Raw genomic sequence first — 27,080 nt, forward strand, 5'->3', positions numbered from 1 at the left:
GATAGGTTTACTGATTATGCGTTGGCCGATATGCACAGCCTCTGTTGGTTCACTGAATGCTGTGGAGGAGACAGGGTGACTACGATGAGTTGTTGCCGCACTTACGACAACCACGTCACAGTACTTTTGCATCTGCTGGACGGTTGTTGCATTACTGTGTGTCTGGTGTTATGTCCTGCTGATTGCGTATTACGGCCTTTTCACTGTTCTGAAGATATTTTCACAGAAACAAGGGTGATTGCGATAACAAACCGAATAAATCTTAATTATATTATTACTCTGCAACGATTCGTCGGAAACCGTGGGACTGCTATACCAAAATACCCTCTGAAAGTTTCTGGGAGTTCTGGCAAGAAAAGACGATTTTATAAATATATATTAGACCTACTGAAAAATTAATGTATTAATGAGCTGTTTCTTTTTATACGGAATTCTGGTGAAGTCAGTTGGTCGTGGTGACATTTAGTTCACAAATTGCAACACATTCTAAATTTTTCAAATTAATTAATGCTTCTAAAGAATGGTCTTCTCCGAATGTACTTCTGACTAAAAAGTGACTGTGGTATCTGGAGTCCACCTTTTGCGTTGCTGTCATGCTATTTCCATAGATTCATCTCCTATGGATTTAACATTTCTTTAAATGTTACAAAATATTTACCTAAAATTTTCTTCCCGTAGTTCATCCCCTTGGGGGCTGAATTTCCAAAACACGTGTTTTTTATTTCTAGCATAGTTGCCAAATACAAATTTTCAAATGTTTAGTTTTAAAAAAGCTTTCATAATGAATAATTTCATAAAACTTTTCATGCCCTATTTCACTACCTTAGGGGGAGGAATTTCCAAAACCACTAATAGACGCTTTTTTTTATTCATGACCGAGAAGTCAAATACCAATTTCCATAGATATAACTTTTAAAAATGCCGTAGTAGGTCTATAATAATTATTTATTTTCAAAAAACTTTCACGCGGTATTTTACCCTCTTTGCGGGAGGGGGAGGAGAGCGAAATATTTCGTCTCCCCTCTGTGCAGAATACATTATGCGCCTGCCTCCTTATTTGCAGAGCACTGTCTTTATTGACATTTGAGCGAACAGGTCATGGGATCCGACTACAATTCTCCCCCCACAGTGTCTAATTGAGTCAACTAGTGACAATATCCTTATGCTGATACTGAATGTATGGTTAATCCTGCAGGCCCACTAATAAAACGCTGTAGGAAGCAATGTTTCTGCTGGCTCGGTTTGTAGCCCCTCTCCACCTTTTTCTTTAGCCCCCTAATGTCCAAGTATCAACTGTGCCATTCACTTCCTGTGGAGCTTACCTACACAACCTCTGTCGCTATAGCATATCGCTCTGTGTACTTTTGACGTCCAGCTACATAGAAATCCCACTCTATACTGATGCTATTTTTACGGTACTGAACTGGTGCACCATACTCCTTGTGCGAACATACCAAGTGATATATTCAACTAAATGTTTCGCTCCTAAACTGAGGCATTACTTTGTAATGAGGATCGATCTTAGGATATATTGTTTGTATTCCAAAATAGATACTTTTGGAACCCAGGCCGCTAAATACGAGTAAAACCTGTTATTGAGCCAGTGGTCGCGACTGTTGGCGACAAAGTCTAGAAGTTCTGTTCTTGCACTTTTGTGTTCAGCACAGGTGGTATGCCTAAGAGACACTGCTATTAAGGCACTGGAAACAATAGCTGTACATAACGTTTGGTCATACAAGACAGTAGCTAATATTACAGATCTTATTCTGTGCATATTGAAATGTTAATTTGATAGCAGTCATTACGATACCGAACGTTCACACAACTGACGCAGACGTCTCCATTATTCTGTAATGCTTCCGCGTTAGCTTCATATAGGTGTCATACTACAACAGAAAAAACCCAAAGCCATACGATTAACTCATAAAAGCAAGATCCAGAAACGAGGTATATATACCAGAGTTCGAACTATGCATCCAGACTAGGTGCAGTCACGACAAATATTTAAAATGCGGATGCCTCTGAAAGATACTCACCTCTCTGTGGGCGACCTGTTCCTGAAGACTGGTGGGTACGTGCATATCCTGTATATGCTCAGCGCGAACATCCCGATGTTCATCATGAACAGGAAGCCGATTGGTCCATAGAAATAGTTCAGCGCTGCGTCCTTACCTGGAACATAGCACAGAAATATCATCTGAAACGTTGCCTATACGGGTTTTACTGAAGTCTCCAGTTTCCTCTTACTAGCGTAGGAAAGTAAGCCCACTTTCGTAATAGCGCAGGTCCAGATCATGTTGGAACTGTGTACTGACGACGCTCTGATAGGTATTAAGGAGAGAAGAAATCTTGTAAGGTGCTTTTGCGTGCAAGCTGTATGTGTCTGCATTTGCTTTCACGTTGAAAATATTAACACGCATTGTCTGAGCCGAAGTTGTATCCTCAGGCATATGGTTGACGTATTATGTAGTCAGACTGATTTTGGCATAATTCTCCGAGGTGGACCGGTTTCTTAAAATTCTTATCATTGCAGCATATTACCACAACCATAGCGTAGCTGAGAACCAAGCAGTAAGAAACAACTGAATGGCCAGCTTGTCCCTTGTGTATCTTCTGATCCACGACATGGAGTGACCTACGTTTTCCTCCACTGTCTCTGTACTTCACCGTTTCTCCTGTTTATTATGTTCTGATCTCTTCTGATTATTTTAGAAAGGAGATGTTAGTTATTCTATATCTTTTCTAAAAAGCGGTTGTAAGTCCTACTCAACCTATTTTTTGTTTTGGGTACTGGTTAGGAAACGTCTGATTACAAATAATGGGCATCTTCATTTTACGTGACAAGGTTACTAAACATGTGAACACGCAGACATTGACACTGCTGCTCCTTTCGGAAACAGTATTGCATGTAATTTAATTATGTATTTGAACTAATTGACGATTGATACTGAAATAGAAGGAAACTTAAAGAATTCTTAACAGATGAGAAGACTATGTGAAGAATTGTCATGGAATGAGAAGGATAAAGAGAGAAACTCGAAAGTAATTGCCGAGGAGGATGATAAAGCATGTATGCATTCGTGTTAGTTTGTTACAATACTAAATTTTTCTTGTTTGGTTTGTTTCGGGTCTGATTTGGGAAGAGACCTGAGTCTGAGTGCTTTTTATTCCTGTTATTCGTTGTGGTTATGATGGAAGCGTCGGCGAGTGTTATCACGATTGTTAAGCCAACTACAACGAAAATGCTAGTTGCAGCACCGACTTTGTTCCTAGTGCACTGTTTGACAAAGAGAAGTGAAGCACCAAGAACGGGAGGAAGAAACGAAATGAAACTTCGCGGGTTGACAGGGCGTGTGATGTTATTTCAGTGAGTTCAAAATCGTACCAAAATAACAAGTAACTTGGCAGTATGAGCCCACTTATCAGTATGACGTTGCACCCTCTGTGGCCCGGATGCAGGCACTGATCTGGCTGGGAAGGATGTCGAAGTATTCGTATCCTCTCCGGAAGCAAGCTGACCCACAAATGTTGTAACTGGTGTTTGACATCGTGGATACTGACACTGGGGCGAGGCTGTCGGTAGAGCTGGCTCCAAACTTGTTCAGTTGGTGACAGTTCTGGGGATCTTGCTAGGACTGCCTCAACATCATACACACTGTTAGAGACACGTGGTATGTGTGGACGACCACTGTTCCGTTGAAAAATTAGATAATGATACTGTTGCATGAGGGTAACATGGGGACGCAGGATGTCCGTGATGCACTGTGAGTTGTCCGAATTCCTTCAATCGCTACCAGCCGTGACCTGAAGTCATGCCCGATGACTTCCCCACACAGTTGAGACTCTTCAAATGAATGAAAGACTGGGATCTCATCCTAAGCTACAGCCATACAGGGTGGGGCAAATGAAACTGTACCGGATGAGTGGATACGATTTGTGGCAGCACTAACGGAGGAGCAAACGACCTACAGTTACTTCCAACATGATGGAGCAAGTGCCCATACAGCTGGCTGATCCTTGGAGCACATTCACACAACCTTCGCGCCTGACGGAGTTGTTAGCGGGAAATCAGTCTGGTCGCGGCATAGCTGGCCACCGGGTCGCCGGATCTGTAAGTGTGCGATTACTTTGTGTGGGGATCCCTCAAGTCTAAGGAGCATCGCAACAACCTTCATTCTTCAAGAACTGCAGCAGACCATTTCGGATGACACTGCAGCAATGCCAGCAGTCCAGCTTCGATCCGCATTCAGCAACTTTCTGACTGGCGCCGAATGTGCCAAGACATGAATGGTGGTCACTTTCAACATCTGTTATAGTCAGGTTAGTACTGTATTTCTCTTCCTCTGCTGTGTTTCTTTTTACCCTGGAACACTGTTCTCCGGGCCACTTATTATCGCCACCCCCCTCCACCACCCCATGGGGTCGGCGACGGTGGACATCGGGTATAGTGCATATCCGCATCGCCGAATGCAATACGACGCCATTAATCAACAGTCCATGCTTTCCGATCACAGAATCACTCCAAACACAGCCGTTTGTCTTGTGTCAACGCCTCCCTACACACACCCCCTTGGGCTCAGACCACTGGCACAGGGTGGCACTGAATGAAGGCTCAAATGTACAATGGTTACGACGTGCTTGGCGCAAAATGAGGCAAACCTCCGTTCTGATGATAGTCCAATGTGGTCGACCTGAATCTTGAAGACGAGTATGCCTTCCTTCAAGTTACCATGCGCTCCAGCGTCTCGCCAAAGTAACAGCTCTACGCATCATGATATTGCAGGATGCGGCTAGCTGGCCAAATTGAGACCCACAAGAAGGCCTTTTTCAAACTGGTATGTGCTAATAACGCTGTCTCTCACGAGTATGCAGCATCTTTGTAGCCTTCAAAAGTTAGCGCTGGTCTACCAGGACTCTTAACTACTTTAAACACCGTTAATGCCATCTGGCGGACGTTTTACGTGTCACGGAGAATTGTAACTTTTAATCATTTACATACGCGACGATGATATGTACTTGTACGAAGTTACATTGACCATCCGACAGTGTCCTCTGTATGCTTCACTTTTGTTTTATCTTATGGGACTTAACTTCTAAGGTCATCAGTCCCTCAGCTTACACGCTAGTTAACCTAAATTAAACTAAGGACTAACACACACACACACACACACACACACACACACACACACACACACACACACACACACCCATGCCCGAGATGTGATTCGAACCTGCGACCGTAACGGTCATGCGGTTCCAGACTGAAGCACCTAGAACCGCTCGGCCACACCGGCCGGCTGTCAGATTGTCTTCTTGGTGAATCTTTGTTTCTTAATTCGCTGGAAAGTATTTTAATATAAATTATATACACTATTTATGTTCATTAACTCTGACTAGAAGGCTTGATCTATGGAATAAACATTTCTTTTTAAGCAGGATATAGATTAAGTTCATGCAATTTTTGAAAGAGACTCGTAATTACGGCAGCAGAAGATTCCATCCGACAAAAAATTTCCTTCATTGGTTACAGTTCAGATAGCTGGATGGCTACCTTGAATGATGGCGACTACGCAGGAGTAGTTCTTTGCGTGATTTGCTGGAAGCTCTTCGTTCAGCCTATCAAGCCGCGGGAGTTAGCAGCCCTTTCTGGAGCCGAGTTATCTTTACAAGGCTGAATACACAGCTGAAGTAGTGTTCAAACACCGATAACATGCAGGTAGACCATCCATGGCGGTGTTATCACCGATGACAAAGTACAGAGGGGATAACCGGTCGTAGGAAATCCAACCTGGCTGTGTTCTAGATACTACACTGCCCGACAAAAAATTAAAGAGTGCCGAAGACATGGTTGCCTGCCGAAGTAAATCCGTACACGTACACACCATTGCGGTTATGGAAATGACTAAAGTTGCAATTCATTGCGACAAGTAAAACGGCCACCAGTGTGTTTTAGGTTTGTTACCTGGCCTTGTAGAGTAGACAAGGGGCTGTGAACACCATCGGATTTTGAGTGATTACTGAGAGGCACAGACGCCGCATAATGGTGAGACACCGTTATCAGTACCGACAGTCTCCATTTGGCTGGCCGGTCGAATCGTGTTGTACTCAGCTAGGTGGAGCATTCGGATGTGACAATGGTCCAAGGTTTGACTGTATGGGAACGTGAAGGCAGGCACAGTCGTCGTCGTTAAGGGTTCTAGTCGACCACGTATCAAGGGAGGATCGCCGTATTGTGCAAAAGCACCCTTCCCATATGTGCTTGTCATCCGAGAACAAGTAATAGCCGGCCGCGGTGGTCTCGCGGTTCTAGGCGCGCAGTCCGGAACCGTGCGACTGCTACGGTCGCAGGTTCGAATCCTGCCTCGGGCTTGGATGTGTGTGATGTCCTTAGGTTAGTTAGGTTTAAGTAGTTCTAAGTTCTAGGGGACTGATGACCACAGCAGTTGAGTCCCATAGTGCTCAGAGCCATTTGAACCATTTTTTTGAACAAGTAATACACTCCCGCCAGCGTTCTGTGTCATTCCCGACAATGAGTCTGAGGCTAACAGCAGCCTGACTGGTGTGTCAGTTGGTAGTTGGTTGCAGTTCCAACATAGCTCTTGACCACTGATGGGATCATGTATATGGTTGGTGTTCACTCCCTCAGCGTCAGTTAAGGTCTGAAGATGGTGTACTGAATCATCGAAACTGGTAGCTATATACACTGAAGCGCCAAAGAAACTGGTATAGACTTGCGTATTGAAATACAGAGATATGAGAACAGGCAGAATGCGGCGCCGCGGTCGGTAACACGTATATAAGACAACAAGAGTCTGGCACAGTCGTTAGATCGGTTACTGGTGCTACAATGGCACGTTACCAATATTTATGTGATTCTGAACATGGTGTTATAGTCGGCGCACAATCGATGTGACACCATCTCCGAAGTAGCAATGAAGTAGGGATTTTCCCGGACGACCATTTCACGAGTGTACAGTGAATATCAGGAATCCGGTAAAACATCAAGTCTCCGAAATCGCTGCGGCCAGAAAAAGATCCTGCAAGAGCGGAACAAACGACGACTGAAGAGAATCTTCCAATGTGACAGAAGTGCAACCCTTCCGAAAATTGCTGCAGATTTCAATGCTGGGCCATCAACAAGTGACAGCGTGCGAACCATTCAACGGAACATCGATAAGAGTTTTCGGAGCCGAAGGCCCAATCGTGTACCCTTTATTGTTGCAAGACACAAAGCTTACTCCTCGCCTGGGCATGTCTACACCGACATTAGACTGTTGATGACGAAACATGTTGCCTGGTCGCACGAATCTAGTTTCAAATTGTATCGAGTGGATGGAAGTGTACGGGTATAAAGAGAACCCCATGAATCCATGGACCCTGAATATCAGCAAGGCCCTGTTAAAGCTGGTGGAGGCTCTGTAATGGTGTGTGGAGTGTGCTGTTGGAGTGATATGGAATTCTTGATACATCTAGATTGACAGGTGACACGTAAACATCCTGTCCGATCACCTGCATCCATTTATGTACACTGTGCATGCCGACGGACTTTGGCAATTCCAGTACGACAATGCGACAACCCCTACGTCCAGAATTGTAGAGTGGCTCCAGGAACACACTGCTGAGTTTGAACACTTCCAATGGCCACCAGTCTCCTCAGGCATGAACATTATTCAGCATATCTGGGATGCCTTGCAACGTGGTGTTCGGAAATCTCTACTCCTCTTACTCTTTAAGGATTTGTGAGTAGCCCTGCAGGATTCTTTGTGTCATTTCCCTCCAGCACTACTTCAGACATTAGTCGAGTCCATGCTCGCGGGGGCCCTACACGATATTAGGCAGGTGTCCCAGATTCTTTGGCTCTTCAGTGTAATAAACAACACTGAATGGGTAGCTAAAGGTTGTTCTGTTTTCTTACATAAGTGAACAGCCGAAGTATCTCAAACTACAGTCAGAAGGATAAACGTACAGAAACTAGCGAATTAGCGTCCCACAGATAGGTTGCCAGTAACACCAGAACAGAAAGGGCTACATCTGAAGCGGTTCCGTTATCGCGAGGCAGGGACTGTTGACGAATGGCGTCATTCTGTGTTCAGCGATGAAACGCAGTTCTGCTCTGTCGTTGGTGACCATCTTAGGAGAATATGGCGGCGACCTGGTAAGAGGTCTCATACTTAATGTTTTTTAGAAGCACAGCTGTGTTACTGCTGGTGTCATGGCGTGGGGAACCATCAGGTATGACCTCAGATCAAGGTTGGTAGGGAATGGGGAAACTTCGATGGCACAATGATGCGTCACGGACATCGTGCGTCCTCATGTGACAGGAAAGTTTTTGCCACTTTTTAACAGAACAATGGTGGTCCACACGTGGCACGTTTCTGTATCATGTGGTTTTCCTGTGGGCAGAAAGATCGCCAGATCTGCCTCCGATAGAACGTGGATGGGACCAGCTTGGATGTAAACCCTGTCGCAATGCCCGTGTCCAGTGTATGAAGCAGCAATTAGAACAGTTGTGGGCTAGCCTGCCTCATGAGTGGAAGCAACGGCTTTGAAACCCCTTCCAACTGGGCAAGTGGGCTTATACTGCCTAGTCGTTTGTAAAAGACTCGAGATTGCAATCACTGGAATATCACATAGCCTCTCGACCCGGGAAGGTTTCTTTAGTTTCTTCCTCTGTATGCTTTGGATATTTGCCAGGCAGTGTATTTGGCCATGTTAGTTTAAAAGGGATTGGACGATCTTTTGCTGTTTACTTCGTCTGTAAAGGATTTTGTCGTCATTATCTCTCCTCATTAGTGTATAATTTGCAAGTATTCATCAAACGATGCCTTTTTACCTTGCATTCAGCACGATATAACACACACACACACACACACACACACACACACACACACACACACACACACACACACACACACACACACACACTTTTGTAATCCTTCTATAATAGGGAAGCATAATAGTAGTGTAACGTGATGTTTACTATTGAATTCCGTTTACAAGTGATATTATATTGAGCAGTGTATTACGTTATTTCGAATGAAATTATCCGCACTGGGTGAAAAATACTTTTATTCAAAGTCACGACTGGTTTCGCTTTAGGTGCAGACAACCGTAAGTGATCTGTACAAAAATCAACGGAAAAAGTATTTTACAAAGAATTATTAACAATTGACTGAAGAATAAATGGGTACTGAAAAATATCTTATGGCAATACCTTAGAAATTTTCACAGAAATTCTAATTAACAACTCATAGCGAAGAGGGAACTGCCTTACAGCCACTCCCCATCATTCACGTCAAATTGTAACCATAGCGCACTAAGGCGCTACGCAAGAATTAAAATGAAGGTGATCGCGTAGGGCCTAAAGAAATAAAACCTGGATACAGACCATGTAGACAAAAAAGCTGTCGGCTAGTAACACGCCTAAAAAAGATCAATTTCAACTATGGACAATCACTTATTGTGCTATGTTTTTGTAACTGTACGTGAATGATTGGAGTGGCTCTAAGGCAGTACCTTTTCGCTATGAACTGTGGAATAGAACCTCTGACTACTTTTCGAGCAATACTACTTCGAAATATCGCTTTATTCTTCAGACCACTGTCAAAGAAAAAAAATTACGAAAAATTCTTAAGTTTTGTACAGATCACTTGAGGATGTGTCTTCAACTAATGCGCAAATGGTCGTGACTTTGAATTAAAGCCTTACTGGCACTGCCTGTCATTTCATTCAAAATGTGAAAATTTGGCTGTGCTTGCCCATAGTTCAAAATAACGTATCGCACGCCGGCAAAGAAAGTGACAAGAGTAGGAAATTGCAATTTTTACTTTTTGTCACTGAAAAATACGTTTCAAGTGCCCCAATGTGAACAAAAAAGTCTTATCTCTATCTCCAAAATTGTCCACTTCAGCGCAGTTGTGTCAGTTTTGTTGCATCGTACATCACGCTTCGCCGCGGTAAAACAGCGTCATTCATTTTTGGAACGTGTGCATGGGACACTCAATAAGAGCGACACATTCTAAGTTGTCAAACCTTTCATGTGTGTGATAAGTTGAATGTAATTTTTAATACTTAATTTCGTGAACTGTGTTCCTTAAATTTTACCTAATTGGTATTCCTCATTAAATTGTGTAACTTTTTATATGTTACAATTTGGCCTTTCGTATTTTCTAATATAAAAATTTCGTATTGGCAGATTAAAACTGTGTGCCGGACCGAGACTCGAACTCGGGACCTTTGTCTTTCTCGGGCAAGTGCTCTACCAACTGAGCATCAAGCACTACTCACGCCCTCGTCCGCACAGCTTTACTGGCGCCAGTAAAGCTGTGCGGACGTGGGCGTGAGTAGTGCTTGGGTAGCTCAGTTGGTAGAGCACTTGCCCGAGAAAGGCAAAGGTCCCGAGTTCGAGCCAGTAAAGCTGTGCGGACGGGGTCGTGAGTAGTGCTTGGGTGCTCAGTTGGTAGAGCACTTGCCCGAGAAAGGCAAAGGTCCCGAGTTCGAGTCTCGGTCCGGCACACAGTTTTAATCTGCCAGGAAGTTTCGTAACAGCGCACACTCCGCTGCAGAGTGAAAATCTCATTCTGGAAATTTCGTATTGGTTTTCATTGTTTGTAACTGAAGTACTTAGTTTTACGTGGAGGGGATTCGAATGTCGTATTATATTACAGTAAGTAAAGAAAAAAGTTATTTAGTGTGAAAAAGTGGCAGAAGTGTTACACTAAAGGTTGTAACAAACAAAATAGTTTAGAAAAATCAAGAACAGTAACAACTCAAAGAATTAATAATTACCTGGTAACACTAGACATTCGACGAGAGTAGAACTACATGTCCATTTTACTGTTGTATAGGTTACAAGGGAAACTGCTTACTTGAAATTCAAAAGGACGCCTATACTTCTTCAATGTAAGTTTTGAGGAATTCTGTAAGTCGATTTTTGCCATGTATGGCATTTTTGAGGTGTTATTGTTGCTGCCTGGGTGAGATAGGTTAGCGTATGTGGTGTACTCACTGCTGAACCAGCAGCTGCTGGTGCCGAGGTTGGGCTTCAGGAAAGACGGCGGCACGCTGGGCCGGATGTCTGCGAGCAGCGTGATGACTAGGCACAGCAGCGGGAAGAACCACGCAAACACCGAGTAGCCGACGAAGACGCGCCGCTGGTCCGCGTCCTCCCGCGGGTACTGCCGGCTGTTCTTCACGCTCCTGCACAACAAGGCGAGGCTGCAGGGAGGTTCACACAATCGCTCCAACTCGCAATTAACTTCTCTGGGTGCTCGCAACATGACACTGCTTCTTCTATAGTCTCCTTACAGAGTTTCCATCCCAGTGATTGCATTCTTTCAGCGCTACAGCCAGAGACAAAGCCATTGTGCGGAATGTGTGTAAGACATCGTGGTCTCCTGACCTTCATTGCTTACATATTGCGCCCTCACAATCATATTCCGCACATCAAGACGCTTCATTCGAACCCGAACTCGATAAGATAAAGTCAATGTTGTATGAATTCATGTAAACGATATGCAAATAAAAAGTGCGCACCGGGGTTGAAATACTCGAGGCTGGCGTACACACATACATTCCAGACACGACAGTCACAGGAGCTTTTAGTTCGAGACAGGCAGACCACACACTGGGAGGCCGGTCCCTTCAGAGGACAAGTCAACCTCGGCCGCCTGTGGAGCAGACAGCGTGTGCCCGAGTGAAAGGGGGGAATGACCCCATGTTCGGCTTCAAAGCAAATTCAGCTACATTGTGTGGGAGCATCCAACCTACGCATTCTTTACATGTAGCACACAGTTTCAGAGATTTTCACAGGGAGACAGCAAACGCCAAAACTACAGATTTCCGGATTGGTCGCCTTAAATGAAACGTCATTCTCCCGTATTAGAAGAGGCAATGCTGATTGGCAGACGATATTTCTGACGCCTTAAGCTGAAGGAGTAATGGAAGAGACCAAAAGATATACCCTTCACGCCTGGCGTGGAGAGGCGCCTTTCCGTTGTCGCTCTTGGAGCGAGGAACAAGTCTCTCGTCAGTACTTCACTGGGATTGCCTTCTTTCAGCGCTACTGCCACAGACGTGGTCATTGTGCAGAGTGAGTACCCAGGAAGTTACGTTCAAGAGCTACTGCAGTTCTCTAAACTAATCCTTCAGCTTTAGGATACAAAATGCTGGTACTCACATAATGAAGTCATTTAGTTCTCTGAAGTTCATGCAACACTTCACTTCTTACAGGGAAAATTCCCATCGCAGCCCCCTCAGATTTAGTAGTAAAATAGCCAATCGTACAGCCCGTCAATAAAGTAACACAGACCAAGCATGGAAACAGGAAGGAGGTGTGCTAAACTGAAAAACGAAGCAAAATTGAAGCAGTGAACGGTCGAAGCTCAAGATGTGCAACACTGAGTATAGTTGAACTACCATGGCGTCATGGTTGTGTTATAACAATGTTGGAGTGCAAAGTGAGAGATTCATGTTCAAAACTTCCTCTTACCCATACATATTAATTATTTTTACAAAAAATTATGAACTTTCCATCCAGCCATTGACGCATCTGTTGTTCTTCAGTCTTGGCAGTTGTCATAATATAAATTTTTTACAGAAATGGGTCATGCAGTAAGAAAATATTACCGTCGCAAGCAAATGTGATAAACAGTGAGAGCAGGTAACATGCTGCACAGGCCTCTCACAGAAATGAAAACAACAAACGGGTGTGAACTATGTTACAACAAAGGAATTCAGGAGAGAATTTCGAAAACGGGACGCAACAGTCATAAAATGTGGCACCTGTGCAGAACAAGGAGGAGGTTCGTACGTCTGGAGGTCCCTTCCCTACACCTCGGTGTTGCAAACGGACGTTACACCACGACATAGACACAACTTGAATATAGCGAACAGACACGCCAATGACCAGATGGACAGCTCAATTTCGAGCAAAAAATAAATATAATAAAAAATGGGGGACGAGGGACATTGTACACGGATCTCCCGTCCGTCAATCAGACACCGTGACCACATAACCACGTCGCCGTGGCTATTAAACTTCTGTCGGCGTGGCACATCTTGAGCTTCGACCGCTCACTGTTTCCATTTCGCTTATTTTTTCACAGTTCAGTTCACCACATGCCTGCTCTGAGTACTATGGGACTTAACTTCTGAGGTCATTAGTCCCCTAGAACTTAGAACTAGTTGAACCTAACTAACCTAAGGACATCACACACATCCATGCCCGAGGCAGTATTCGAACCTGCGGCCGTAGCGGTCTCGCGGTTCCAGACTGCAGCGCCTAGAACCGCGAGACCACTTCGGCCGGCCCATATGCCTGTTTTCATGCTTGATGAGTTCAGTTTTTGACGGGCAATCCACTGCCCCATCTTACAAATAAATCTGAGGGGGCTGTAACGGGGAGTTTCCCTTGTTAGAAGAGCACACTTGTCAGTTGGAGCCCTAGAGATGATAAAGAACTGGTACGAGGCATTCACGTGGCCCATCAGCGCTTCTATAATTTAAAGCGCGTGTGCTAGTGCCAGTCGATTGTATGAAATCGGTACAGTAAGGTGATCGATGTGGAAACTTTACAGGATGGCAGGAAAGAGCTACTACATTTGGACGTATCTACAAAGAATGGTGTGCCGTCCGCAGTGTAAGAACAGTAGGAGAGAAATGTTGCACCCGCCTCTACATCCATTCTCTGCGAACCGCTGAAGTGTATTGCAGAGTGTACGTCACACAGTACGAGTGATTAGGGTCTTTTGCCCTCCCACTCACGTACGGAAAGTTTGAATACCCCTGTGTGTTGTTAATCCTGTGGTCGCGATCCCTATTGGAGCGTTATGTAGGGGGTTGTAGTATATTCCTAGAGTCATCATTTAAAGCCAGTTCTTGGAACATTGTAAGTAGGACAGATTGTCTATCTTCAGGAGTCAGACAGTTCAGTTTCACCCCCCCCCCCCCCACCACCACCACCACCACCACCAGTGTAACACTCCCCCACGGGCCAAACAAACCTGTGACCCCACGATTGCTGACAGCAGCAACCATAAATAAATTTTCAATATATGAAGTTTATAGCCTACCGGCTGTGTAAGTTAAATACGAAAACCTTAACCCGGTTCCTATACCATTAAGGTTAATTTATTCAGAAGGAAGTAACTTCTAGTAAAAAATTGTAAATGTGTGGCTTCTGATGTTGTGCGAGTTATTTTGGTACAGCCACCTAGATCCACGCCTTGAAGTTGCTGTGAGCGTGAACCAGGACGTTATTTCAATCTCTCCGTCATTTAGTGTTCCCATTCTACTACATCTTCATTACGTATATGTTTGTGTTGGCCTCCCGTCTTGCGTAACAGAAGTGTCCACACAGCCGCGCGCTCACTTTCCTTCCCTGACGATCACTCGTGCACTTTATTGCACCTGGACTGACCCGCTGAATCGACCGATGTTAATCCAGTAGACATTGTCTGGGACGATTTGGAACTCAGGTTAAAAGCTAGTAATCAGCATCCCCGCAATTTCGCAGCTCTATGGGATCTAGTCATCAAAGATTGGCTTCAGCTGAATGTAGTATATTTATACAAAGTTGTGGAATCTCTTCCTTGTCGAAATAAAGTCACTGCAATATTACACGATATTACGGGCGATGTCTACTGGAGGTGATTAGTTTTTTGTCCGATGTAGTTATTCACTAAGATTGCAGCCCCATTTATAGGTCTAAAGTACTAATGCACGGTTACGTGTGCATATCACATACACACCACTGTCATTTAGCGGTCCAGTCCAGGTAGAACAGGTTGCAAGAATAGTCGTCAAAACAGGAAGGTGTAGGGAAAGGTTACCACTTTATCATCAGAAGGTGGAGTAAACGATAAAAAAAAAGTGTGGGGACCTAAGGTAAAGGAGTGACGCTTTCATCGATTGGAAGACTGATTTCAACAGCACACTGCTGGTGGGGGGGGCTGTAGAATGTGGTGCGCCGTTGACCTCTTTCGGCCTTTCGACCTACGTACACGTCAGTTAGTTATAAGGGTACCCTCAGTTTAACTTGACTCCTAATTACGGAGCATCTCGGCATTTGTTGCATCAACCAACATTGCCAGAGGTGAAAGAACTCTCAAGTGACTGAGGAAACAGGCATGACGTGAAGTCGCGTCAGAAGTATCCATTCATTTTTACGTAATTTGAAGGCTGTATGCGAGCTATTTCGCGTTGTCTTATGGATAAAATACATTACTCCATACCTATGTTGGCGTGATCTCAGACTTGAGAAATTTGATGATGTACCATCGAAACACAAAGAAAGTCACCACACAACTCTGACTTCGATTATTGTTGTTGTGGTCTTCAGTCCTGAGAATGCTTTGATGCAGCTCTCCATGCTACTCTATCCTGTGCAAGCCTCTGCATCTTCTAGAACCTACTGCAGCCTACATCCTTCTGAATCTCCATAGTGTATTCATCTCTTCGTCTCCCTCTACGATTTTTACCCTCTATGCTGCCCTCCAGTACTAAATTGGTGATCCCTTGATACCTCAGAACGTGTCCTACCAACCGATCCCTTCTTCTAGTCAAGTTGTGCCACAAGCTCCTCTTCTCCTCAGTTATATTCAATACCTCCTCATTAGTTATGTGATCTACCCATCTCATCTTCAGCATTCTTCTGTAGCACCACATTTCGAAAGATACTATTCTCTCCTTGTCCAAACTATTTATCGTCCATGTGTCACATCCATACATGGCTACACTCCATACAAATACTTTCAGAAACGACTTGTTGACACTTAAATCTACACTCTATGTTAAATTTCTCTTCTTCAGAAACGCTTTCCTTTCCATTGCCAGTCTATATTATATATCCTCTCTACTTCGACCATCATCAGTTATTTTGCTCCCCAAATAGCAAAACTCCATTACTACTTTAAGTGTCTCATTCCCTAATCTAAATCCCGCATCATCACCCGACTTAATTCGACTACATTCCATTATTCTCGTTTTGCTTTTGTTGATGTTCATCTTATATCCTCCTTTCAAGACACTATCCATTCCGTTCAACTGCTCTTCGAAGTCCTTTGCTGTCTCTGACAGAATTACAATGTCATCGGCGAACCTCAAAGTTTTTACTTCTTCTCCATGAATTTTAATACCTACTCCGAATTTTTCTTTTGTTTCTTTTACTGCTTGCTCAATATACAGATTGAATAGCATCGGGGAGAGGCTACAACCCTGTCTCACTCCCTTCCCAACCACTGCTTCCCTTTCATGTCCCTCGACTCTTACAACTGCCATCTGGTTTCTGTACAAATTGTAAATAGCCTTTCGCTCCCTGTATTTTAACCCTGCCACCTTCAGAATTTTAGAGAGAGTATTCCAGTCAACATTATCAAAAGCTCTCTCTAAGGCTACAAATGCTAGAAACGTAGGTTTGCCCTTCCTTAATCTAGCTTCTAAGATAAGTCGTAGGGTCAGTATTGTCTCACGTGTTCCAACATTTCTATGAAATCCAAACTTATCTTCCTCGAGGTCGGCTTCTACCAGTTTTTCCATTCGTCTATAAAGAATTCGCATTAGTATTTTGCAGCCGTGACTTATTAAACTGATAGTTCGATGATTTTCACATCTGTCAACACCTGCTTTCTTTGGGATTGGAATTATTATATTCTTCTTGATGTCAGAGTATTTCGCCTGTCTCATACATCTTGCTCACCAAATGGTAGAGTTTTGTCCGGACTGGCTCTCCCAATGCTGTCAGTAGTTCTAATGGAATGTTGTCTGCTCCCGGGGACTTGTTTCGACTCAGGTCTTTCAGTGCTCTGTCAAACTCTTCACGCAGTATCATATCTCCCATTTTATCTTCATCTACCTCGTCTTCCACTTCCAAAATATTGTCCTCAAGAACATCACCCCTGTATAGATCCTCTATATACTCCTTCCACCTCTCTGCTTTCCCTTCTTTGCTTAGAACTGGGTTTCCTTCTGAGCTCTTGATATTCATGCAAGTGGTTCTCTTTTCTCCAAAGGTCTTTCTAATTTTCCTGTAGGCAGTATCTATCTTACCCGTATTGAGATAAGCCTCTACATCCTTAAATTTGTCCTCTAGCCATCGCTGCTTAGCCATTCTGCACTTCCTGTCATCTCATTTTTGAGACATTTGTATTCCTTTTTGACTGCTTCACTTGCTTCATTTTTGTATATTCTCCTTTCATCAATTAATTTCAGTATCTCTTGTGTTACTCAAGGACTTCTACTAGCACTCGTCTTTTTACCTACTTCATCCTCTGCTGCCTTCACTATTTCATTTCTCAAAGCTACCCATTATTCTTCTATTGTATTTCTTCCCCCGCCCCCTGACTTCCATGAATTTTCTTATATCGCCCTTTATAGCACTTGTACAACATTCAGATGACTGATGAAACCACTAGAGCTGTCAACAACATACAGCGCTCATGATACCGATCATAGACTATAATACAGCAAGGTAACTGGGAACAAAAACTATTTTAGATTAATGAAGAAAAATATAGAGAACAGCACACCTATAAATAGATTAGGTCCGAAACAAAATTGCTTCTTAATCTTCTGATTGAAATATGGCTTCTATACGATGGAAAATTAAACAATACGTGGATGCAGTGCTATCACCTGACAGACAGGTCAGCTGATGGTACGTCAACCCTCAGTGGTAATGTTCTGTTCTAATAATTGTCACCTCAGAAAAATAGAGATACGTAACTGATCTCCTTTCTAGTGCTTGAGAACATTTCAGGTGAAGAACTGCGGTATGACTAAAATTATTTTAAAAATAAATGAACAAACGGTTTCGGTCCGGTGTTGTTACTCTAAGAACATTAACTGCAGCTGAGTATGCGGAGTAATAACACCCGCTCCGTTCACCGCCACCGCTTACCATCGTGGTGCAAACAGTCTGAAGATGATCACATTCTAACCGAAACCGTTAACCAATGTAAATGTTTTATTGTGATCGAGACTTCTCAAACGTTTATATTTTTTGTTGCAGGTCAACGTCTGTGTGAAACCTGGTGCTACAGTGCCCTGGCACGTCGCTAGACTAACCAAAAGAAAATGGCGCTGCCCACTGATAAAGTGAAGTATCGTGTATGTAGTTTGTTTCGGCAGCAACGAAAACAAAAATCCTGGGCACGTGTTCAGTATTTTTATGAAGTTATTAAGCATGCTGGTTATGTCCTACTCATTGCTTATTCCATAGGTAAATGTAGTCCACTATACTGTACCTTAACCTTAAGCCTTTTACACAGGCTGCACTAGTGGTAACAGCTGCCGGAAAGCAGAAAAAAACCGCTGACTGCTCACCTTTTTGTAGCTTGTTGTTTGCTACCTCTGTTGCTTTGTCAAGCGTGTTAGTCTCTCAGAATTACAAAATAACCGCGTGCAAACAGCCTTGTAACGTCAGCGACTAGACTCCCAACGATGTACGATTAGATGCGAATCAAACTGCTCAGTTTTCCCGCTAGACAGCACTACAGGTGCTATTCTCCGAGATGCTGCATCGAACTGTATCTAGACACACTTTCTTAATTATATTACGACTGACGTATAAAAATTCCCCGTTCGTCTGCAACGAATATTTCTTCTGAGAGAATTAGATACAGCCAAAATTATAACATCAATATTTCAATCGTAAATCAGAAATGGTTTAGGGAGTGTGGGTAATTTAGTCAGTTCATTAACAGATGAAGCCTATAGTTAAAAAACAAATTTCAAGGCAGAAGTTTAAAAAATTATTATAGTAATTACAGAAAGCTTGCTAAAGTTATTCTAAGAAAATGTGATGGAAAGCTGAAGCCATTTGTCCACGTAGCAAATAATTGTATGTCTCATTTGCCTATTTTAATAACGCGCCCCGATTTCTGTTGAGGCATAGAGAATATATTTTAAAAAGTTACTCTCCGTAATCTGTGAGTTTTGTCAACAGCATTTTTCATGTATTTTTACTTTATTTGTTTCGGCTACGCAATCACTCAGCCTGCACAACCTTTTTTTCCTATTTGATAATCAACTCATTTACAGCCAAGTGGCTACGTTCGATAATATTGTGGTACTGTTTGAGCAAGTAAAGGCACATTCAAGCTCGCTGACTGATCAGTACAAGACCCTCTTTGCAGTAAAGCGACGCTATTATTATTTCACTAATGTCACGGTGTCTTATGTACTTCTTAAATGCAGGTTATCCTCTGTACTGTTGGTCAACTTTAATTACACAATATTTCTCTTAGTGTACTTCGTTATCAGTCGCACCCTGTCCGAACCTACAACTCTAGTGAATATTTTAAAAGCGTTAAAATCCTTTATGATAGATGAAATGAAAATATTTCAAAAAACTCAAGTTGATATATTTCAGTACACTCCGGAGCATTGCAACCCTTTTGTAAATATATGGACTCTGAAGACAAACAGAACTGAAGCATTTGACATGTGCTACAGAAGGACGTTGAAAATTACATGGAATGATAATCAGAGAGGAGGATGGGACAGAATGATAGGACATTTGTTAAGACATATGGGAGTAACTTCCATGGTACTCGAGGGAGTTTTATAGGATAAAATCTGTAGAGGAATGCAGATTGTAATACATTCACAGCAAACAACTCAGGATGTACGTTTCAAGTGCACTTTGAGGTGAAAATGTTGGCAAAAGATAGGAATTCGTAGCGGGCCGCATCAAACCAGTGATAAGCCTGATAAATCAGAACAAATCTCTGATATAAAAAACGTAGGTTATATTAAAATTATATTATGTCATAATTACTGAGCATGCCAAATGTATTAGATTTTTTTCCCTTAGTAAAATCCTGACTGATGAGCATTTTTCAGGCTTCCTCTAAGCTGTTATTGATACCTTTCGTGTATTACCTTCGAATGACTGCTGACTGTCGGTGTCGCTACCCATTTGCGGTGCTTCAATTGATCATGAAAATTAATGGAAGGGAGCATACGAAATCCGGCAGCGATACACAATCTACCGATACATCGGCTTCCAAAATGCTCCATTGTCTGATGATCAGGAAAACAAATCACCTCTCTTCCTCATTTGGATCAAATGCTGGTGGTGATTATTTTATTCCACTTACAGAACTCGAGCCTGTTACCTCAGAGTTGAGCGCCAATGGACTAATGTGCTTTAACGACCTATCTAAGTTGCGGTCAAAGGAACGGCTTTTTCGTTTGCAGAGACCAAAACCCAAAAGTGCTGGCAACAACAGACTGACACGAGAAAGGGGGCTCGCCGTGGAGAAACTGAAGGCTGAAGGTTAGCTCAAGCTTTCGCCGGAAGTGAAACGTTTACTTCTAATAATTGTGGTAATGTACGCGATGCATCTGTGTGTTATGTACTTTTTAGAGTAGATACTTACATCACGTGCCACGTGGTGTCTAAGGCGAGGATGGTGAGCCAACTGAAACTGGCCAGAAACGAGAACTGGATCAGGAACGCTGCAAAAATCAGAGGAGAAACAGAATTAGTAAGGCTGCCGTAACAATGAAGTACTTGTAATTTTAAAGTTAAATTGTAGTTAATGTATTGCAGAACTTCTTTCGGTCTCAGGCAGGTCTTTGATGCAGTCCATTAGCTTGTTTCAGTATCTTGTAACCCAGCTTCCCGAAGTATTTTTGGAATGTGGAAATCAGTCCCCGCTAGTATTGATTTCTATAGTATGTTGTGCACTGAATAGGATACTTATGAAATATATTCGTTTAATTTATCCATCAAAAAGACTTTAAACGACACGGCCAACCAACACAAATCATTATCTTGCCGCAGATTATTACACCATTTTTGTCTGTCTGCGTCAACAGACAAGACCGTCAGGTCGTGGGAACAATGGTCAGGAAACTGCTGCGTCGGCATCGCCAGCACCTGGCGACCCGTCCTTTGATTTTTGCCTGTGAAGAACGTCTCGTACGTAGGGTCCGTCAGCTGACCTCATACAAGAATATATGCAACACGAATCTCCAATATTCGGAAGTGTTCGATAATTTTTGCTATCACTGTTTAACGAACGCTGTGCATGCTTCGTACCAACTCTGAACTGCTCGTAACGGTACTTGGAGAAACAACACACAATTTTGTCATCTTAGGCTACACTTTTATGTCGCTTGACACCAGAAAGTAAATATTGCTGACCGAAGTTACCTTTGTTCTGAAATTGCAAGGACAAATACGTTCAGAAACTGCTGGCGGATCATAAGCCAAATAAAATTTAACAGAGCTTTTCTTACGTGATTGTCTACCGTAGTGAAATAATTTGGAAAAAGGGATTTGTTACAATCATCTTCAAAGAGGAAAACATTGTACATCAACGGATCAACTATACTATTCCTCCATATATGAGCCACACAAATATAGAACATACGAGGGTTGTCCAGAAAGTAAGTTCCGACCGGTCGCGAAATGGACACCACAGTGAAAACCCGATGAAACTTTGTACAGATGTGTTGCGTAGCGTCTCTACTATGACTGTCGATCGCATCAAGACGTTCTTTTCGGCTGTGAGCGCACTGTGAGCGAGTAAAGGTGCCTAGAACAACAATGTAGGGGGGGAGGGGGGCGCCGAGACGCTTCGCCTTACTGAATGCAGCTGAACTAACAATTGCCACGCACTTCCTGCTTCATGGCAATTCTCAGCTGCACTGTGCAGGGGCAGTGAATACGCTCCTGCAGCCTTTTCGATTGGAAGTGTTCAAACACCCACAACGCACCACTAATTGGCTCGTCCTGAGTATCATCTCTGTTCACATGAAGCACTGGATATGAAGACAACACTTGGGCGCAGGATACGCACTATGGACCAAAGTAGAGAATTATTGGAAAGCACAGGCGGCTGCCTTCTATGACAATGGTGATGGAAATTTGGTATAACGCTCCGACAAATGTCGGAGTCGGAGCGGCGACTATGTAGAGAAGTATGTGGAAAGTGTAGCTACCTCTTGCAAATAAAATGATTTGCACTGTGGTTTCATTTAGCGACAGATCGGAACTTACTTTCTGGACAACCCTCGTATATCATTAACACAGCGCACATAAACAAGCTGTTCCTGGCACAGTTACAGAAGTGCACATTTAGTGATAACTTCACACTTAATAATTGATACATGTCACTGAAAATCGAAACCGGTAGAGAATAAGCGCGAACTTGTGGACCTGATGGCACAAATATGGTTTGTCCAAAATAAATTTCACTACCCTTGATATAATTACGCAAGGCCAAAACGGTACTTTAGAAGGCTGGGATCACTATGCTGAAGTTACATGATCTGCAAGAAATCTATCATTTCACGGTTTTTGTCGCTGGTTCTTGATTCACTCCAAATACGTGCAGAATCAGATTTTGCTGACTGTCACATTTTTTGTTTGTGTGTGACCTACTATAGTAGACTCCCTTTGCAGTTCTCTCACGGTATTCGCAGAAATGATTGGGGGTGGGGAGAGCGGTCGTGGAAGCGCTTATCTTTGACTCTAGAGATAAAGGTCGCCAGATGTTCATGTTCTCACAGTGGTAATCCTGGCCACCCTGCAATGGAAGAGGTGACGTATCACCAAACCTGTTCTCGCCGAGAGTACACCGGTGATATAATAGAAATGCCATTACACGCTGTCTGTGTAAAATGAGGAGAAACAAATGTGGTAGTTCATTTAGCGAGGGCTTAATCGGATGGCACTTTTCAATTCAGTGCGTGTAATCCTTTGGTTGAAGGCCAGTGGTGGGAAAACCTGCTAGAGAGATGGCAGCCGCACTTCGGCCGCAGGGACAATAGTGTCTACCGTGCTGTTGGTCGCCAGGGGAAGAGTGAGTGTGACCTGTGTGTATCGTGCAGCGGTATTGTGATACGGGAAGGCAGAATTACCCAAGCGCTAAGGTACGAGTACTAGAGCCCAGGGAACGCCACGCACAGCAAAGGTAATCCATCCACTGTCGTGTCAGCGATGAAACCTATGCGATGACTGGAGTAATTCGGGGCGTTCACGGCTCCGGAAACTCGGGGTGTTCGTGAACTGCTGAAAAACGCTCCTGTCGGAGCACAGAAAGGTGAATGTTTTTCTCTTAATAGGACTGACAGAGAAATGGGGAACCAGTTGCCTCAATCCTCATTTCGCCTTCCTCAGAGATTTTGGGCATGTGAACATATTCACTCTCTTAACACAGAACGTTCTAAATAGCTTTGTCTATAAGTGTGTGTCTCTCCTACTGTCTCTTTCTCTCATTACATTTTCTCCTGCGTTTCTCCCGTTGTCTATTACTTTCTCTCGCTCTTCTTTATCAATGTCTCCTCCTCTGCCGCTTTCACTGTGTGTCCTAATGGCATTGTCTTACCTCATTGTTTCTCTCTCTCTCCCATTCCACTGTACCTTGCTTACATTCTGCTGCCTCTCTCTTTAGCCTCTCCGCACATGTCCTCGCGGGTAGTCTGCTAGTGTTTTTGACCTCTAGACCGGGAAACTTCAGCAAGTGGTCATAGCCGGCCGTGGTGGCCGAGCGGTTCTAGGCGCTACAGTCTGGAACCGCGTGACCGCTACGGTCGCAGGTTCGAATCCTGCCTCCGACATGGATGGGTGTGATGTTCTTATGTTAGTTAGGTTTAAGTAGTTCTAAGTTTTAAGGGACTGATGACCTCAGAAGTCAAGTCGCATAGTGCTCAGAGCCATTTGAACCATGGTCATAGGGATGGGGAAAGTGGGCAAATATATTCGTGCTGAAGTTCGCCAGTCTATGGGGACCAGCATCCCCCCCCCCCCCCCCCTCTTCATGCTTATGTATGTTCATTCCCATCTCATTCATTTCCATCGTCTGTGTGGGCGGCGAGTGGAGAGTGCGGCGAGACTCTATAGAGACACTGAGTAATCAGCACGAAGAGAAAGGCTGGGTGCTCTACATTGGGTAATGGAAAGCGGATTCTTCGTAGCGGAAGGTGAGGTGTCAGTGGCATTGTCTGTAGCTATTGTAGGGGTGGGAGGAAGGACATACGTAGGACAGAAGACTGGAGGGCCCGTAAAGACATTACACTTCATTGTGAGTGAAGGCGTAGACCCGGATAATATTTTAAATTTGTACTGGTGTGTCCTTTTTAATAGTCCTTTCTGTTTATGTTATTCACTCATTTTGTGTAGTCGCCGTATTGTCGGGCGTGCGCCGTTCGCTTTGTACGGAGTAGAAGTAAAGTAAGACTGCCCTGTCCACTTACATTTATACTAGATTAGCGCTCGCTGTTTCACTCTCCTAGACTGTATGGGCTGCGGAGGTTTTTGTTTTCATTTAATCTAATTTTTATGTCGTTCACAAATTGGAACACTTAAGTTTTTCATGCTGACCCATGTAGGCAAGGACTTTTTCGAATGTACTTTTGAGCAAAAAGCGATTCTGGTAGATAGAGTCCAAAGTTTTTGTTAATCATGCATTTTGCGTTCTTGTGGAAATATTTCCATAGTAACTTTCATCCCCTAACAAGTATTTCTTTATATTTAACTGAGGAGTGAAATACCAATCTTCCGAAATTTAGCTTTAAAATTTTGCAATGTAACAAAATATTTTCTTAAAAATTTTCATCCCCTATTGCATACTCCCTTAGGGGCTGAATTCCCAGAAACACGAATTTTTTAAAATTTCTAACCGAGAACTCAAATACTAGTTGTAATAGAATTAGCCTTAAAAATCCTTTAATAGTTTTTAGTAATTACTTTCAGAAGAGCTTTCACCCACTACTTCGCACCACAGGATTGAATTTTCAAAAATGCTTAAACACTTATTTCTTTATTTCTGGCCGAGAAATCGAATACCAGTTATCGTAGGTCTAGCTTCAAAATTGCCTGAATAGCGACATTTTTCGAAACAATGCCTGATTCCCCATTTGGACCCTTCGAAACGTCCCCTTAGAACAATTATACATGACTGTGCTTAAACTGACTCAATATTTTTTTTAGCGCAACGCAATCTGACTTTCAAAAATCCCTACAAAAAATGGCCTTGACTAACATTAACCTATACGTTTCACAAATCGCTTACCTCACAAAAATATTGGTTACTCTAACTACTGCAATACAGAAAGCGCCACTACTGCCAGCTAAATAAAAGATTCGAACTACAGAAGGCACTAACTACTGATAGGGATAGTTAGCAAGTGAAAGATTTTAATAGAGAACAAACAATGTATTTACCTTAATAGTCATATATATATATATATAATAGCACTTCATGACATCCAGTCTTACAAATTTCAAAACTCCGCCATCTCTCCCCCCACGTCCACCACTGCTGGCGGCTCACCAACTGTGCAACGCTACGCGCTGTTAGCATCCAGCTGCCGCTGCCCAACAATACAATGGCGAGTATTACAACAATGCCAACCAGCCACTGACTGCACACAGCACAGCCAGTGATTTTCATACAGAGCGCTACTTGGCGTTACCAATATAAAAAACCTAAACAGCCTACTTACACCTTTAGGGTTGGAATTTTGAATAATTCCTCCTTAAAGGGCACCTAAGTGCTGGAGACTACTGTACCAACAGCACATTACTGCGCACTATCGACTGAACACTGAACAGTCTTTTTCTCGAACGAAGACGTCTTGTCTAGAACCACAGTTCGTCTTAGATTCGCCTCGACCCGTGGCAGCGCAGTGGAAGTCAGCAGCACTGTGGAGTCTTGGAGTGGTCCTCTGTAACGTCTGGCAGGAGACACTCGCCGTCCGCTTCCTCTACTTCAAGTAGGTAACCGTTGTGAGCACGTCACGAGTGTGGTGCTTGCTCAGCACAAGGGCGAGGAATGGAGGTGAAAGAAAACTAGAATTTAATAGCTCCTGGTACACAGTCTATGTCCCTAAAATAGTACTACAGAAGGCGTCAGGCTTCCCTTTCCCGTCTGACCGATTACCACCCACAACCTAAACTCAGCTCCATTTGCAGACCAGGCACGGAAACACAAGAAAAACAGCGAAAGTAATGTCTACCTCTAACCGTAACTGAGGAATTGAAGTCTCAACGGAGCACACACCAAGGTATTCTGGAACCATAGAAACCCCTTTTCATCCCGGCGCCCTCATGCAACTTATTACTAACAAAGAAAGACCTAGCATGAATCCAGTTAAGTTGGTAAGATCAGGATAAAAATCTAGGCCAACACACAACAGCTATCTACCCTTACAACAGCACGTCACTATATGTGAGTGGAACACAGTACCCCCAGACCACCAACTGACACACACTCCCTCCCCCCCCCCCCCCCTCCTCCTCCTCCGGCTACAAAAAACAGAAAAGTTCCTAACAATCTTGAGTCCAATATCGCTAAATAATAAGGAATACGATCAAATTTTCATCTGCAGCGAAGACTAGGTCATTTATGTACGAGGGTTGGAACTTAAATACTGGCAACTATTTATTCACAACCTATACAGATGAGTTACATGTTTGTACCTGTTCCTGTCCTTCAAAGTAGTCACCAATGTTGTGTAGAACCCGTTGCGAGCGACGTGGAAGGCGTAGTATACCGTTAGTAGAGCCTATTCTGTTGTTGGTGCGAATCGAGCGGTCTAAAGTTATGGTGATTCTCGTGTACAACTGTGATGGTGTTATCGCAACGCATTACGTTCCTCCACGGCAGACCGTCAATGCACAGTATTACTGCTCCTTTTTGGAGCATCACCTGCGACCAGCTTTGCGAAAGAAGCGGCGACACTTTGTGCGCAACCCACCCGTCATTTTGCACGACAATGCGCGGGTGCATACAGCGCAAGCTGTGGCTGCTGTGTTCGGTCGATGGGACTGGGAAGTACGTACTGTACCATCCTCCACACTCCCCGGACTTAAGTCCTTGTGACCTTCACTTTATTCCGAAGATGAGGGAAACACTTTGTGGCATTCGCTTCAGAACTGTTCCACAGATTTGACAGGCAGTAGACCGCTCCATTCGCACCATCAACAGAACAGGCTCTCCTAACGGTATACTACGCCTTCCACAGCGCTGGCAACTGCTTCTACATAACGCTGGTGACTACTTTGAAGTACAGTAACAGGTGCAAACATTTAACTCTCTTGTATCAGTTGTGAATAAATAATTGCC

At 43.5% G+C, this 27,080-nt stretch overlaps 1 protein-coding gene across 2 annotated transcripts in view; it reads right to left on the reverse strand.

Moving 5' to 3' along the window:
- Nucleotides 1-27,080, reverse strand: part of LOC126273757 (G-protein coupled receptor Mth2-like) — a 114,634-nt gene that overhangs the window by 6,326 nt on the left and 81,228 nt on the right. For both annotated transcript variants that reach the window (XM_049977058.1, XM_049977057.1), the window contains exons 4-6: nt 20,382-20,460; nt 11,009-11,199; nt 2,037-2,172 (exon numbers count right to left, since the gene is read on the reverse strand). In XM_049977058.1, the coding sequence (XP_049833015.1) occupies nt 2,037-2,172; nt 11,009-11,199; nt 20,382-20,460 (406 nt within the window). The remainder of the gene's footprint in view (nt 1-2,036; nt 2,173-11,008; nt 11,200-20,381; nt 20,461-27,080) is intronic.

Source organism: Schistocerca gregaria, chromosome 1 (assembly GCF_023897955.1).
Source record: "Schistocerca gregaria isolate iqSchGreg1 chromosome 1, iqSchGreg1.2, whole genome shotgun sequence".
Lineage (NCBI taxonomy): Eukaryota > Metazoa > Arthropoda > Insecta > Orthoptera > Acrididae > Schistocerca > Schistocerca gregaria.